The sequence below is a fragment of the Prenolepis imparis genome, unplaced genomic scaffold (genome assembly GCF_030444845.1).
Source record: "Prenolepis imparis isolate NDT839.2.m4 unplaced genomic scaffold, iyPreImpa1.0 SCAF_2, whole genome shotgun sequence".
Classification (NCBI taxonomy): Eukaryota; Metazoa; Arthropoda; class Insecta; order Hymenoptera; family Formicidae; genus Prenolepis; species Prenolepis imparis.
Window position 1 is genome coordinate 11,940,545 of NW_028141160.1, and position 17,319 is coordinate 11,957,863.

The following is a 17,319-nucleotide window of genomic DNA, read 5'->3' on the forward strand; positions in this document are numbered from 1 at the left end:
TGTTGGCGTAATCGATTTTCAATTTCTACATTAATTCACTGCTGTAATTATGAACGCGGAATGGCGAAGGCTCGAAATTGACAGGACAATAGACAACGCCGGAGATATTACGAAACAACGGAACTGCGATTCAACGATCAAATTCATATCGTTGCCGCCTCCCAAAATTTCAGGTTTAGCAATGACAGCGCCGGCGATCGGTATCGATCTGGGCACGACCTATTCCTGCGTTGGGGTCTTTCGTCATGGCAAGGTGGAGATTATCGCCAACGATCAGGGGAATCGTACCACTCCGAGTTACGTTGCGTTTACAGACACCGAACGGTTGATTGGTGACGCGGCAAAGAATCAGGTGGCCATGAATCCCATCAATACAATTTTCGGTGAGCTCGCGCAGCCGTTTCCCGTGTAGATTTGCGTAGTTGGAATTCCCCGACTTTTGCACCGACATGCCATTTCGATAGATTTTACGCGATCAGTCGCGCGTAACCGCGACAACAAACTCCGGTTGAAATTTTAACGACAGCACTGAAATCAAGCGATTTGGCAATGTTACTGCAGCAAAAACGATAGATTTGAGAGATTTTTGGTTTTATTTCTACTCGCATCTCCGATATTTCGCTATTGTTAAAATGAGGAAAGAAGGAATCGCCGAAATTGCCGATGAAGTCGGTAATGCACTCGTTTCGGCGCCGCCAAATCGACTCGCCATTTCGAAATCTACTGTCGCTCGTATGCGAACCTGGGATATGGCTAGTACGCCGTAACAGACCGTGTTTATGATGTTGATAATAGCCACAACCGTTTCCTTTCAAAGTGGTTGTCTTAGTCGGATTCGTTCGCTTCCGATTAGATGATTATATCTCTCGACACAATTGAGTCCATCAACATGATAACAGAATGATGCGTTTAATATTTAAAAAAAAACGCAATAAAAAGAGTGATAATTTCTTAAAAATAATTTAAAATTTTGAAAACTATTATTTTTTAAATGTAGCAAAAAATATATTTTAATTTACAGTTAACAGTAAAATAGTTTTAAGAAAAGAAAATTATGTTTTATTATAATTTTCGTGTATTGTTGAATGCGTGTTATAAATCTTCTTTAAAGTTCATACAAATATGTGACAAATACACTGGAAGATTTAAACAAAATTATTTCGCAGACGCTAAAAGATTAATCGGTAGACGATTCGAAGAGCCGTCAGTGCAATCCGACATGAAACATTGGCCATTTGCAATCATCAATGACGAAGGCAAACCGAAAATCCGAGTGCAATATAAAGTGAGCGCAATTAATTACGTAAATAAATGGCAAAGAAAAGCCTTCTCCTTCTACTCTGATGTACGTTTAATGAAAAAGAAAAAAAAAAATACCTGCCGCGCGTGGAAAACCGAGTCGGTTATACTGATTAAGCACGTTCCTTCCTTCATAAGTTTCATCTTGGTAAATGTTTTTCATCCTCCCGCCGCTCCATTAATTACTCGTTGCGTATTATTACAAGGACGAAACGAAATCTTTCTTCCCTGAAGAGATCTCCTCAATGGTTTTGACCAAGATGAAGGAAACTGCGGAAGCTTATTTGGGCACTGCCATCAGAAATGCCGTGATCACGGTCCCGGCGTACTTCAATGATTCTCAACGTCAAGCGACGAAGGACGCGGGCACTATCGCTGCCCTGAATGTCCTAAGAATCATTAACGAGCCGACCGCAGCCGCCATCGCTTACGGACTTGACAAAAAGGGTCACGGTGAAAGGAATGTTCTGATCTTCGATCTCGGCGGCGGTACTTTCGACGTATCAATACTGACTCTCGATAATGGTATATTTGAAGTGAGTTTGCGTGTCCAGTACGCGTGGATATAACGATAAGAAAATAATTCCCATATTTTTAAATGACTTTTTTATATTATATTGTTATGGTGTAAAATATTTACAGTGAGACAGATATTATATTATTGAAATTATATATTTTATATTTAATTTCAATTATTTGTTAGCGCTAAAATGTTACAAAAATTTAGCGTTAACAATACGGTAGGTAATAATTGCTTTTTTTCATATAAAAAAATTACATCAAATATAAGTTTTCTAATATAAAATTTCATCATTTTTTTCTACTTTCTTTAATGTTTATTTTTGATTATCATCAACAATATTTTTTAAAGGTTAAAGCAACAGCCGGTGATACTCATCTCGGCGGAGAAGATTTCGATAACCGTCTGGTAGCACATTTCGCGCAAGAGTTTGGGAGAAAATACAAGAAAGATCTGATGAAGAATAAACGAGCTGTTCGTCGGCTGAGGATCGCCTGCGAGCGTGCCAAGAGGACGCTGTCTTCCTCTACGCAGGCCAGCATTGAAATCGATGCTTTGCTAGATGGCATCGACTTTTACACTTCGCTCACGCGCGCTTATTTCGAGCAATTAAACCAAGATCTCTTTAAAAACACTCTGGAGCCACTGGAAAAGGCGTTACGCGATGCTAAGATGGATAAGACAAAGATTCAGGACATTGTTCTTGTCGGTGGATCAACAAGGATACCACGCATTCAAAAACTTCTACAGGTTGATTTTCAAGTCATTACCTTGTCTCTTTATCTGGACATATCGACGTGAATATTTCAAAGATATAAAGCAGTGAAAACAATTCGCCATTTAATCAGGCAAATTAACATTTGTTGACTCAATTTCCTGTGATGAATATCAAGATAATATTAAGTGCTTATGTTCGGTGACAAAATACATTAAAATTCGATTCAATTTTCCCATTTTGCGCTACTGTCATTCTCTTCTCCGTTTCGCGACACGGAGAAAAGTTGCAGGGGTGGCAGACGCAAAGAAAACACGAGGCTAGTCCCCAGGTGTTCGTTACAGCATTAATGAGCTAGATGACAAAATCAACAGACACTCCTGTTATTCCGTCGTAACTACGCAGAGAAACAGGATAGATATATTTTTGTTCGATAGAATTTCAAGAACTCATGACACTTAATTTTCCATCATCTTAGGATTTTTTCAACGGTAAAGAATTAAATAAATCCATAAACCCGGACGAGGCTGTGGCCTACGGCGCGGCGGTTCAGGCCGCGATTTTACACGGCGATAAATCCGAGGCCGTGCAAGATTTACTGCTGCTCGACGTGACTCCTCTGTCGCTTGGCATCGAGACAGCCGGTGGTGTAATGACAGCTCTCATCAAACGCAATACGACTATCCCGACGAAACAAACGGAGATATTTACCACATACTCTGACAATCAGTCGAGCGTGTTGATACAAGTTTACGAGGGTGAAAGAGCGATGACCAAGGACAACAATATTTTAGGAAAGTTCGAGCTTTCGGGCATTCCGTCGGCACCACGAGGGATACCTCAGATCGAAGTAAATTTCGTAGAATAAGTTCAACAATATCGAGATTTTAAATAATCGAAATATCAGAAAATATAAAAAGCATAAAAAAGAGAGGTGCTTCGATTTAATTTTTATTTATAAAAGCATTCCTTCTAACTTGTTTTCAAATTTATTTAATTTTTTATGATAGTATAAGCCCTGGTTAATTGAGTCAAGAAAAAAAATGTATTTAAAAGTCTATTGTCGCCGTTGTATCTAATTTCGGTCGTCAAATATATTATTCATAAAGTTGCGCTTTTATAAGAAATCAAATTATCATAATATTTTCTTAAGAAATATTTTGTGAAAAGATCAAGTTTCTGCAAGATGAATATTGAAAAAAAATTTTAATGGCTAATAGTATATAAATGAGACAAATAATACATGTATGGCTATAGGTATTTAATTGCGTTTGAGACTTGAATGTCTATTTAATTATTCCTATTCGCGTGACTTTTTGTTGTCCTCAAAGAGACAGTTGCTTTCTTGTCGAGACTCGCTGCAGCACCTTCTTTACCACAGTTGACCGCTTTAATGATCACCGATCAGTAATTAAAAGGAAGAGCCTTCAGGACTCAAACCGCTAATAAACGTTTCCGACGATCGACGTCGGAGATAAGAAAACAATCCTACGGGGCAATGGGCTCCGGAATGAACTGTACCAAGATGCTAGTCTTGCAATAAAAAGAAAAAAAGAAAAAAAGAAAAAGAGAGAAAAAAAAGGATCCTCGAGAGAGAATGTATAGCTCGGCTCAAAGGATAAGAGTAGAGGCAGAGAGCGATTCTCATGTCTCAAGATTCCTTTCTGCCCGTTGCCATCGGCGCACGAATCGGAAGGGGCTCTATTGGAATTGTCAGACTGTTCGGATAAGCATCCGGATGCTGGCGGTTGGCAAACGGAACGAAGTCGAAGGGAAGAATGAAAGAAATCGAAAGAGCAAACGGCCGGTTGAAAGAGGGAGATTGAACGAGGAGAAGGGATGCACGCGATTTTTTTTCCATAAAATTTTTTTCGCTCCCAGGTTACATTCGACATCGACGCCAACGGTATCCTGAATGTCTCCGCGGCAGAAAAATCAACGAACAAGAAGAACAAAATAACGATTACCAATGACAAGGGACGCCTCAGCAGGGAAGATATCGAGCGAATGGTGAGCGAAGCGGAAAGATATCACGCCGAAGACGAGAAACAAAGAGAAAGAATAGCGGCTAAGAACAACCTGGAATCATATTGCTTTAATATGAAGAGCACGATCGAAGAAGAGAAGGTCAAGGAGAAGATATCGGAGACTGATCGAAGGCGCATCAGCGAAAAGTGTAACGAGATTATCAAGTGGATGGATACCAATACTTTAGCAGAAAAGAAGGAGTTCGAGGCAAAGCTGAAAGAAGCTGAGAAGGTATTCCTGCATTTTTTATTCGGTTCCGCATATCTATGATAATGACATAACTGAATAATGAGACTGACAATGGGATTTGTAATGCAGAGAGATGTGATTTTATACATCGCGTTTAGCATTGCTTTTGGCTTTTACTGAAATAAAATTGTTTAGATCACGGTAGAAAAAGAAATTTCATCGAAATTGATATCCAAAAGTACAAGATCATTTAGAGAAAGTATACAAATTTACTTAACATTTCGTAAATAGATTGATATGATAGATTATAAATATTATGTTACTACATATATAAGAGAAAGAGAGAAAAACTGCGAGTATAAAAAATTATATTGTAAATTAATTAAATAGATTTATATTTTTTATATATATACTTGTGGTATCGTATAATCACGTAAAAATGTTTATTTTAATTACAATATTATGTGAAGGATAATAATATTTCTTTTTGTTAATCTTTTATGAAATATTTTTTCTTGGAAATATTGGTTCTCTAAATATAATTGATATGTGTGTGTAATATTTTCATTTGATGATATTTATTTTCTTATCTACAATTACCCAGAAATATCTTAGAATTTTTTAAATTTGCTACCATTGAAAATGAAAAGCTATTATGACAATTAATGAATGCATACATCACTGTAAACATAATAATTTTTAGATATGCAATCCTATCATAAAGAAATTCTATGAAAGTGCTGGTGCTGTACCAACCTTTCCTGGATGTGGCAGATAAACTGCTGATAACGCTAGTGATGGTCCGACTAAGTAGTCTAAGATCGAAGAAATAGACTAATTATGCAAAATAAATGATGAAAAAAATTTAAATATCAGACAATTATACAATATAAGTTCTTCCATTAGTGAAGGATTTTGATAACGATATTTTAAACTTATAACTACAATTTGTAATAAAATTGAATAATTTCTAATAAAAATTAGTTTAGTAATTACAGTGCTAAGTCACAACATTTCTACGCCCATTTAGACAAAAAATTATAAATTAAATTCTAAATATGTGTATATCTTTTACAAATTATAAAAGAAATTAAATGACATTTTATGCAACACTAGTTTTTTGGCTTATTGTTTCTTATTTCAGCAGCACACAAGATTTGCCGAAGGCAACGTTAAATTATTTTTTAAACTATGCAAACTTCCTTAAGATTAACGGTCTTATTTTAATAATATCTTATTAGTAAGCAAGGCAATTTATTATCATGCAAAGAAATAGACATTTTGTTTATGAATTCCAACATGTTATTTATTGTAAGCGAGCTTGAGAAATGTAATTATCGTAATGATTTCGTACACATTTGTAGAGGATAATATTATCAGACTAACAACGACCTAGCGTCGTCGCTTACAGGTGACGCGCGATTGTGTATGTGTAATTATTATGTTGCTTTCGCATAGAAACGTAAAATTATATATGGTAATATTTATACAGTGAGAACGTTAAATATTAATAGTCTTTAGAGCTATAGTGTGTGATAGCTTATGAATTAATGGAACGTTTCTTCTCATAAAAAATACATATCCAGAGCACCATGATTAATTTCTTATGTACAACAGCTGCGTCTGGCGGAGAAAGGAGAAATAAAGAGGATGACAATCGCATATTCGATACTGCCGCCGTGTGGCGTACTCGCAAACATATTAATTATAACGGTGGCTGCTATATCCGATTAACGGCAAGATTACAGTATCCGCCGCAGCCGATTCGCGAATATCGAGAAACAAACGAGGAACAGAAACTGACTATTATGCCGTAAAATTTTATGCCCTGTACTCAGTCTTTCTCATCATTATCATTATCGCAATCATTATCATCTGATTTCGGTCTGCGACACGCTATCTTTATATCCATGCTATCTGCAATTATATCGAGTTACATCGTTTGAGATCAAGCGCGTTTGCTTTGTAAAATGGGCAATGTGAAGGGGATTTACAAATGTGCGGGACCAAATAAAACCGGGCGCTTCTTTTTTTAATCATGAGGCATGGTTGGGATGGATTCCATCTCGAGATCCTTGGGTCCTCGGTAAATGTTTCATTACCGAGCTTAAAGATTCGGAGGTCCATCCTTCCGTGTAATTTCGTTTATATAGTCTCTTCTCCGCCCTCGATAGAGTAGCGATGAGCGGGGAGGGGGCAATTGGTAATGGAGAAAAGGTGTGAATTATAAACGAAGACGTAAAATGGGATAGAAAAAAAGACGAAATATGAGAATTTTTTTTCATCGAAGTGACCGTGGCATAAAATTTCTCGCTGAACCACCATGGAGGCTCGAATGCGACGCGCGATTCTTTTCGCGATTCTTACTTTCGAGAGTCCTTGGTGGAATCGTATAGAGTAAATAAGATCACAAGCGTCATAGGGGTCGACGAGAACCCCCGGGAGTTAGAACAATACGTAAAAATAATATTTCGTTGTACATGTGTGTGTCTATGTGTGTCACGTGTAGCGTAAAAATGTGCATATGTATATGTACGTGTATGAGTGTGTGTTTGCACTTAATCTACTTATTATTATATACACATATAATGCTGCTCCAGAGTTGTCTGCATCGCTGAATTATTTAAATGCCGCGCAATTGCTTAGACAGAAAACGTGAACTCTCCTTATTCTTATATCACATGTTGTATATAAGAAAGGCACCATAAATAAACTTAGATTGAAAATCTGGTAATTTGCGTCGCGAAAAAAAGATTAGTACACTAACCAGTAACGTGCATTCTCGAATTTTTAATAATATCGCCTTGCGTTTCTTTCGCGAAAAGTTCTTTAAATATGCAATGGATTATTAGCATCTTCGAGTGAATATTGCACCGTCACGATTCCAAACGTTCACAGTATATATATATATACTATATACATTTTTCTCTACGATCGCTTCCTGCAAAGTTACGAGGGGTGATAGATTAAAATGGGACACCCTGTATATAAAATAAAATATAAATAATTTTGATTTTTTTTATATAATTCATAAATTATTTCATATTCAAATATGTTTCACGAAAAATAATTAATGGCGATGATTAATACACAAAAATGTTGTATATATATATATATATATATATATATGCTTTTAAAAGAGCCGTATGTTATTTACGACGGCGTCGTTTTCGATTAATTTTATTTTTTGTTTACGCACGTTCTGATTTTTTCTTTTCAAATCTGCATCTCGCATACACATATTGTTTCTGGTATTTATATTTACATATTCATTTTTGTAATCGCTATAACATTATTTTAGTACGTAATTTCAGTTTTCTTAAAAAAAGAAACCTGAAAATAACTATCCTGGTTTTCTCTCTCTCTCTCTCATTCAACTTATGAAACTACCGTAGCGTCTTGTAATATTTTCTTCAGTATGCCACAAATATATAATAAACGATACTGTTTTGTTTGTGGATTACTGAGGGTACACGACAAAATCGATGCAAGCTTAACAAAGACTAGGCACATAAGGTTTCAGGGAATCACACTTAATATTGTTAGATCTTGAGGACATTAGATTTATATAATCTGTGACCTGGTTTTATTTTATATGCAAAGTTTTCACATATTTATATTAAGATTTTACATATTTGTTTTAATATTATTTTGACCATGTGCATTAAGTTGCTCAACATTTTTATATTATCTTAAAGATGTTTTTTATTTATCGCTATCTTCTAATTTCACAATGCAAGAATATATGCTTTTTAAATAAATTTCCAAAATTGTTCGATAAATATAAATAACTTGTGTAATAATTTTAGATAAATAATAATACGAAATAGATCCATCTAGATATATATATACTTATATATAAGTATATTTAAATATGTGTTCACACATAACTCTTTGTCAAAATACATTATTTTTCATTTACAATTACATGTCTAAAAATTCAAGACTTTCAATATTGGATTAGATTTAGATGATATTTCTCTTTTGTGTGTGTTCCCATAATTTTCATCCATATTAATCTATGTTTTCAAGTCAGGTTAACTAATTTTGCAAGACTTTTCCATTGTTCACGCTTGATAATGCACAGATTATTTACGAATCGATCTCATAATAACTTAGCATGTAAGTCCATCGTTACGACTAGTCAATTGCCTCTTTCAACGCGGTTAATTGTTCCTCGCCAAGCTTCACCTTATCCAATATTTCGCGTCCGTCCACTATCAACTTTGCCTTCATATTGATGAAATGTTGGTAATCGGCAAATTCTTCTTCATTCAGGTACTTTGCTAGGATCGCTGATACATTTACACTACGTTTATCGATATTACTCTTCAGAATCTTCGCTTCTTCCAATTGATCCATTAGCTTGTCCCGTTTGCTTTCCAAAATTTTCTACGCAGAACAATATAGACAAATTAACATAAATAAATTTATATATCTCTTAGAGATTACATAGAAAGAATTTATACTTAAAAAGTTATAATATAAAACTAAAATATAAATATATCTCTATATTTAAAGTAGAGTATCTATTATCTACCATTCTTGTGTCATTATTAACATTGGAAGGAAATTATTATTTATGGCTAAAATTAGAAAATTTTTTGTTGAATCTTCTAATTCTGCATATCTCATAATTTTCTGATTATCAAACATTTGTATCAAATTATAAATTCTATCTCACATGTACGATCGACGCGCCGGAAGAGCGTTTATACTAAGCATGCAAGGAAACGAGAAGTTTCATACTTACTCTTTCCGCGTGATCGGCCGGCATTCCATAAAGAGCGTTCTCAGCGCGAGCCAATCTGCCGCTAAGGCCGAGAAGAAGACTCGTAATCTTACCGACTTCTTCTACGTGATTCCTATACTTGGACGCTTCCGGTGGACGAGCCACAGCGGAAACGCGAGCGGCTACTCGCGCACCTAGTGTCTCGTTCACTTCACCTTCCTCCTTTACCGCCTCCTGCTCGGCTTTGAGGACCACTAGCTTCCTATCAAGCCGCATCATCAGCTCCTCCTGAAAGATCATAGTTTCAGAATATGCTGATATGATATAACACTAACAATAAGTAAACCTTATTTATGTTAGGAGATTCGTCCAACAAAGCGCGAGAATATTTCAATCAGCAAAGTAACGAACGACTAGGTAACAATGTAGCCGTAAAGATATATAATAAGACGAAATTCCAAAGCGCGATAATTATATTTTACAAGAATTGTTTTGATGAAACAATGCTTATCAGTGAAATCATTATCCGATTGTGTATCCCGGTATTCCCGCGACTGCATACCAATCGAATTTAGTCGCAGGTCGCAGGCAACCGTATAGTTAATTATAGCACATTCTACAAGCGTTTAATTATACTTCGGTTTGCTACCTTTTTCTGCCTGAGGTCAAGGCTGTTTGTCGGTTCAATCGCCGGCGCATCCTCCTGACGTGTTAATCCCTCCGCCGTGACGTCTTGCGAATATCTCGTCAGGAACCTAGCCTTTCCCTCGGATGTCGTGAAATAAGCTGAAGTGGGAGATAGAGGGCTGGTAAGATCGGCCGACAGTGGCGTGACAGGAGTCGAAGATATCGTTTCATTTCTGCAAAGAATTTATTGCCATGATTACACCTCTGGTCGGTTAATGCGGATCAATCGTTCCTCTCTCCTCCTTCTCTCTTGCAGTTATTTATGCAGAAATGTTCCTATAATTGTCATCGTTGCGAGAGGGCAAGGAATTGCGTCAATGAATGTGAGTCACGATTGAATTAATCTCGACATTTTCGAGGCGAGGCAGGAGAGACAGAATGATTTGTGAACGGATACGGAGGAATATTTTGCTGCGTAGAATTCAATTCACATTTGTAATCAAAGTTCGTGATGAATAATACAGCCGTATATATGATATTGAATAAATTTTCAAGTTCACGGATGGGAAGCGCACAATTCAACGGAATGTTTGTTCCGCATAAATCTGGCCGGTTGATCGTTATCAGTTAAATAACAGCATACTTACGATCTTGTCTGTCTAAGCAAGTCTATAAGAGAGGAGAAAGTGATAAAGAAAAGAAAGCGAGATAGATTGCTGGGAGTTACGCTCGAAATATGTTAAAAATGAAATACCGCAATTAAAAAACGAAAGCGAATATCATTGTAATTATTTCTTCAATCATTATTTGCATATGTATGTGCATCGCAAATGTTTCCACAAAATTGTTGCAACTTTATTTACTATTTCAAATTATTTTTGAAATTGCCAATATTTTTTTCGATGTAAAATGCGATAAGAAGTTCGCATGTATGACTACAATTAATTTAATACGTTTCCTTTTATTGATTTTCAACCGATCATTAAGCCGGCAGAGATTTTACCGCGTCATTAGGCACACTTTGCACATGAAATTTTAATTTACAATCGCAAGCTGTTTTATGTAGCACACGGAATTTTCGATGCCGTTGAACGCTGATCGTTTTAGTCGGACGGAATAAAAACGGGAGGTCGTATCTAACTTTTCTGAAGGTCCCATTTCCATTTCCCGTTCGACTTGTTGCGAGCACACCGCGCAATCTGCTAGTACGATGCGTCACTTTCAGCCATACGTTAGAGACTGGCAAATAATATGATGCGTCAAGAATAAGCACTGAGTAGTTGGGCTTGACAATATCATTTATGGTGGATTACATAACAGCTTGGTGCTTTGGCACTTTCTCTTTAAGTACGGAGGAAGTATTGTCCGTAAGTGTGCAAGATAGATCGAGTCGACAAGAAAAAGGAAAGAAATTGCAAAGATATAGCAAATAAATAACAATAGATAGTAGTCAAATAGCAATATTTAAAATAATAAATATATATGTGAAATATGAAGATATGTTAATGTTTCTCACAATTTTTACATCAAATAAGTTAAAATCAAAATGGAAATGGCGCAAGTAAATAAAATAATGTCATAAAATAACTTTATCAAATAAAGAAAAATACAGCTCATATTTATTTATTAAAAATCTTTGCAGATTTATTTTATATTTGTAGTAGCGGCCACACATATCGCGAATGCGCGTGCGAAACATTTTTAATGTCACTGAGAGAAAAAAAAGATCTTTCTGCTTGTTTATTAAAAGTATAAAATATCTCCTAGATACGTGAGCCAATTAAGTAGAGTATAGGCGTGTATTACGGATTTGCACTTGTAATAAACGCCTTTAGACTTCAAGGCATGCGACTTGATTAATAACACGTAATCCAATGCTCGCGAGCACGTGAAAACTATCAATTATCGCATTTGATCTATATTCATGCTGTCTTATCTACCTTGACTTTAACAGTAATCTTACCGACTCTTGACTCTTGACGCAACCGGATAAAGACAACGCGCGTGACATCGGGAGTGGCGCGAGCTGCTTTATAAATAAATTTTAATTGAGTAAAATTACAATTAAAAAAAAGAACTTACTTTTTGTCTATATCCGCGTCCTCGTTGCAGAAGAGCGTTGACTCTTCTAAGGAGAGCCGTCGCCTTGGTCGTGACTGCAAGGTCGTCTCCACCCTGAACAGGCCGGAAACGTAGTCGGTGGGCTTCTTGTGCTCCGGCGCTGGAACTGATAAGGAACAAAAAAAAAAGAGATATCATCAGATGCTCTCGCTACACGCGTTTTCCCTACTCGCACGCTTCGTTTTATGCTCCAGGGATCTCGGTGTTTCGTGGAAGCCATAATGCGACAGGGGATTGCATCGAATATATCGCGGCAACGACGACATATAATTGAATAACACAGTTGTGTCGTTGATTAAGTTAGCGCTTATTAAAATAAAAGGTCGCTGCCCTCAAATACTTAATTCTATTGTGTCCCGGATGATAATTGCGCGCGCGCGTGTATGTATGTAAGTATGTAGACATTCATACATACACAAACATAGTGAAGTAAATATACGACAGCGTAAGTGTAACGGCAAGTAGATAGATCGTATATATGTCGGCGCAAGATCTGCGTTAAAGTGAACGTCATTTAAAAATTGAATAATATATCTGATTGAATCAGCTGCATTGACGTTTATTAATGACGATGTAGAGCGCAAATAGTAAAATCGTCAGACACGAATAATACTCTTTAAACCATTATTCATGCAATTGAGAGAATGATAAAGATCACAGAGTTACTCACCGAGTATAGGCACTAGCTTGTCGTTGGGGCTGAGTTGACTGGCTAAGTCCTTGCTGAGTTCTTCGCATTCGATCTCCTCCGGTAATTTTTTTCTAGATTCCGGAAGCGGTCGCTGGACCATGTTAATGCTGTCTTGATCCGCGTCTTCCAGGATGTCGGTCTGCGAGGCGGCGTCACTGGTAGCTGCATTTACCCGGAGCACGACTTCTGTACGTTGCACTAATGTTAGTCCTTCTATTCCCGGCTGGGGCGACACGCAGAGCGACGACGTCGGCGATGACTTGTCCCCTTCGATCGGCGAGTTTCTCGGCGAAGAGAACGAGGAAGCCTTAGAAACGCTCGAGATCGAAGACGTGGACGATCTGCCGCCGGGTTTGAATCTCGAGGATATGGAGGATCTTTCGAGCCGCGATTCCGTCTCGCTCGTTTGACTTAGCCGGCTCGGTGAGCTAGATCTGTTCCAGAAACCTGTATTATCCGTTTGAGTCGGACTGGAGACCTTTCTGTTGTTGGAGGTGCACTCTATCCGGGCTTCGTGTCGCGTGAGAGAGTCCAGAGAGGTTTTAGGCGGCGATCTGGATAATAAAACTCGAGGCGACACGCGGGCATCGATCGATCTTCCTGAAGAAGAAGAGCTCGAGCAACTTCCCGTTCGCCTTGGAACAGCTCCCCGTAGACTTACAGTCTCGACGTTATTCGGTGATCTCGGTGGTGAACTTGTTGGTGGTGGTGGTCTGTCGGATAAGATGGTAGCTTCTATAGAGCTCTGCGTTTCGTGTCCTCTGGACCAGCCATTGTCGTAAGTCGTCATAGTTGTAGCGACGGATGATGTCGTAGTGCTTATAGAGTATGTGGACATCGAGCTGTTGGATGTTGTCACGCTATTCGTCCTCTTCTCATTACGACGGTTCAATAATTCAATATTTTGCGAGGTCATTTCGATCGTGGCACTTCTCTCACGGAAAAAGTCGTCGCCGGCGATTGGGAACGAGCCACTGATTTCTCGTAGCTGTTTCTGAAAGTAATCATTCAATTTTCATAAATTAGTACATAATAAACTCCTAAAAACAATAACACAGCGCAATAAAGTATAAGAAAAGTCACTAAAAAAGTTAAAAAATATCCATGTAAGATATTAAAAACATTTAAATCGAAAAATTAAAAAATGTCGAAGAATTAGATTGTCAGAATAATGGTAATGATAAAGTAAATGACACAGTAAAGTGCCGAGCATGTCACACGAGCCCGGCAAGAAACCGAATGTCAGAGAAACTTGAAAATTTGCGCGTCCTTGACACCGCTATATTTACAGGTGCAAAAATAGATAGATCGTTGAGACGCGAAAAACACGTAAATATCGCTATTACGTGAAGATAAATATCCGGAGATAATCTTACCTCTCTATTTTGAGGTAGTGGCTCGCAGCTCGCTGCCAATTTCCGACGTTCTCGCTCCAGCTGCCTGTTCCTGTCATTAAGGACCTCCACGCTCTGCGGTGATAATCTTTCTCTGCGTTGCTCGTAGTCGTGTCTCTTTTCTGGATGCCTCTTTTCTTGATAATGATGATGATGATGATGATGCTGATGTCGGTCTTCCAGATTGTCGTTATTATTGTTTTCGTTAGTGCGAGATCTCACGTCGCTAGTTTGGAGTTTCTTATTGAGTTCGTGCGAGAGCTTATTGACCACGTCTGCCGAATGTTGTTGCTGCTGTAGACACCTCTCCTCCAATCGATGATGAAGAGCATCCACGCTGTGTGATTTCGGAAGATCAGAATGTTGATGATGATTATTGTTATGTTGATGATGATGATGCTGTTGCAATGTATGATGCGATGTAACGCGTAGAAGTACAGGATCGTCGTGATCTCTAGGAGGCCAATCGTCCATCCGAGAGGTCGGCGACATCGTTCTTTTATAGCTACCTTCGCTGTCGGGAGCTCCGCGCTCTCGTCTATAAGCTAAATAAGAAGCCTTGGATTGACTCCTGAAACAGAAAAAAAATATTTCTGTTTTAATATATGAAAAAAGAAAATATACGCGCAATTCAAATTAATGCATTTCAAATAAATGTAAAAAATATGCGATATCAATAAAGATAAACATATCTTATCTGTTATAAAAAATCTGGATAATGAATCAAAAAAAGATAAAACGTAGTTATAGATATTTGTATTAAAAAATGTCGGATTTTTATTCGATGGTCGTGCAAGTCGATTAAATTCCAATAAGTCGATAAAATTTATTCACATCGTTGAGAAAATTTATTAATGTGTTGGCTTATGTTTTCGTGTGTAGCTACTGGATTTTATATCGTCGTAATTCGATATGCGACGTGTATCTTGTAAGGACAGCGGAACGGCTTTTACATTTTATGACCGATTTTCAAGTCTTACCATGTGGGAATGTATAATGTATCCACTTCAAACATGTGGAAACTAAATGCTTGTCACGTACATCTAAATCTGCTCGAAAATGTTAAACGTGACAGATTGTATCGAATATTAGAGTTCAACTATTCATTTATATTTTTTTATAATAACACTTAGATAAAATAAATAATTTCAGGTGAAATGTTACTAGCTAGCAAAGTAAATAAGCGTATAACATTATAAACAAGTTAATTGATATTATTTCATGTTCAATTATTTATCATAAGTATATTTATTTAAAATTTTAATTGCTTGTTTTATTAATTAATTAGCTTAACATAAAATGTATATGTCTCTTTTTGTTGCGTATATCTTACAATTCAATACATGTAAATTAAGATAAATGAAGTCTAACAAATCTCGAAAGGCATTTTCAAGAGACATAAGATCGTTTTATTGTCCGTACGGATTTGCGCAATATAGTAAACGCATTCTCAATTAATTGTGCAATAGCGTTGATTAATCATTGATCAAAGTCATAGTTAGATATAGATATTTCTACATGTGAAACTCATGGAAGCGGCGATGAAACCGTTTAATCGAAACCGGATAGGATTATTACTGTGTGTTACATGAATTTTAATTCTTCAACATACCTTCACGGTTCTGCTAGTTTCTCACGGATTTTTTTATCTTTCATAAAAAGACTGCAAGAATTTCTTACTGGAATATCACGGAACAGTTACAATGTTACATGTTCAAAAATTATCATTTCAATAACGCATCCTCGCATTAATTGTGCGATTCAGGCATAAAGCTATATACTCTTTATACGAGCATTTACTTTTATATATTTTATGTATCTATCTATTTTATCTATTACTAGAACAACCCAAGCGCGCGCCATTCTTCGGTTTTGTATTAAAAAAAAATAATATAAAGTTTATTTAAACTCGATTAACATTTTTTTTTTACAGAAATCAGTTGATTAAAGTGTTAATTTACTAATTAAATTTTAAAATAAAAATATGTTATAGAAATTAAAATAGTAATATGTTGTAAATAATATGTGTGTAATACCTTATTTTCGATTAATATTTTTTGACAGAAATCAGCTGATAACTGTCAAAAATATTAATCGAGTTTAAAGTATTATATATATATATAACCTATTATTTAATACATATTATATTATTTTAATTTTTATAACATTAATTTAAAAATTAATTAGTAAATTAACGCTTTAATCAGCTGACGCTTTGATCATATATGTCATGTAGAGCTTCGATTCATTTTTTTTCAGTAGTAATATAAGACATTAATCAGACGTTGTGATTACTCGGTAGATACACTGACAAATTATCCAAATTAATTATTATACAACAAATTAATTATATAACGAATTAATTATTTTTTACAATAATCAAGTTTCAAATACACAAGACATTTCGAAAACATTTTTATGAATACGAGAGAGAAAATATTGTTGCGGAGAAAGAGACATTATCTCTCTCAATGTCTCTTTCAGCTGATTTTTCTGTCAAAAAATATTAATAAAATTTGCTAATTAAATATTCTAGCTTACCTGTTTACATTTATATTGTGTATGTTATAATTTGCTAATTAAATTTTAAAATAATAATATGGTAAGAGTTATAAAATAGTAATATATTGTAAATAATATGTTATATATAATACCTTATTCTCAATTAATATTTTTTCTTTCTAAAGCTATACCTTTTCGAACGAATCTCCTTAGAGTTTTAATTAATTATTAATATTAAGTCATGTATATATTATCGCGCGCGCGCGCTATTAGCATGAAGTTGCCGATGTTTGTAGCCTCGGCCATTACCGAAACGCCGCGAGTATCAGGCAGTTGGAGCTGCGTCCCGCTGTGATTAATTAGTAAGCATAATCGTTAGAAACCATTTCTAACCTTTGTATTGTAATATTTATCAATCGCATATCATAATTTCAACGTTAATATGTAGTCGTAATTGTTCGAAACGTATATTTCGCGAAAAATTCGATGCAGAATCTCTTG

At 36.1% G+C, this 17,319-nt stretch overlaps 2 protein-coding genes and 1 long non-coding RNA gene across 5 annotated transcripts in view; 2 read left to right on the forward strand and 1 right to left on the reverse strand.

The window, feature by feature from the left end:
- The window catches only part of LOC145945970 (uncharacterized), a 169,662-nt gene that overhangs the window by 70,785 nt on the left and 81,558 nt on the right, over positions 1-17,319 (forward strand). Inside the window, exon 1 of one of the 2 annotated variants that reach the window (XR_014426950.1) lies at positions 17,133-17,180. The exons of the other annotated variant lie outside the window; for it this stretch is intronic. This is a non-coding gene — a long non-coding RNA (uncharacterized LOC145945970). Of the gene's footprint in view, positions 1-17,132; positions 17,181-17,319 lie in introns of those variants that run through there. 2 annotated transcript variants of the gene reach the window in all.
- LOC145945917 (heat shock 70 kDa protein cognate 4-like) lies at positions 182-4,874 on the forward strand. The gene is made up of 6 exons (XM_083055193.1): positions 182-383; positions 1,167-1,285; positions 1,506-1,835; positions 2,171-2,569; positions 3,013-3,384; positions 4,416-4,874. Exons 1-6 carry the CDS (start codon positions 182-184, stop codon positions 4,830-4,832), a joined length of 1,839 nt encoding a protein of 612 aa, XP_082911319.1. The 3' UTR covers positions 4,833-4,874.
- The window catches only part of Shrm (shroom), a 159,388-nt gene continuing 148,091 nt past the window's right edge, over positions 6,023-17,319 (reverse strand). For both annotated transcript variants that reach the window (XM_083055169.1, XM_083055179.1), the window contains 6 exons: positions 14,299-14,887; positions 12,902-13,916; positions 12,193-12,337; positions 10,133-10,343; positions 9,505-9,771; positions 6,023-9,143 (listed from right to left, as the gene is read on the reverse strand). In XM_083055169.1, the coding sequence (XP_082911295.1) occupies positions 8,892-9,143; positions 9,505-9,771; positions 10,133-10,343; positions 12,193-12,337; positions 12,902-13,916; positions 14,299-14,887 (2,479 nt within the window). In that variant the 3' untranslated portion in view covers positions 6,023-8,891. The remainder of the gene's footprint in view (positions 9,144-9,504; positions 9,772-10,132; positions 10,344-12,192; positions 12,338-12,901; positions 13,917-14,298; positions 14,888-17,319) is intronic.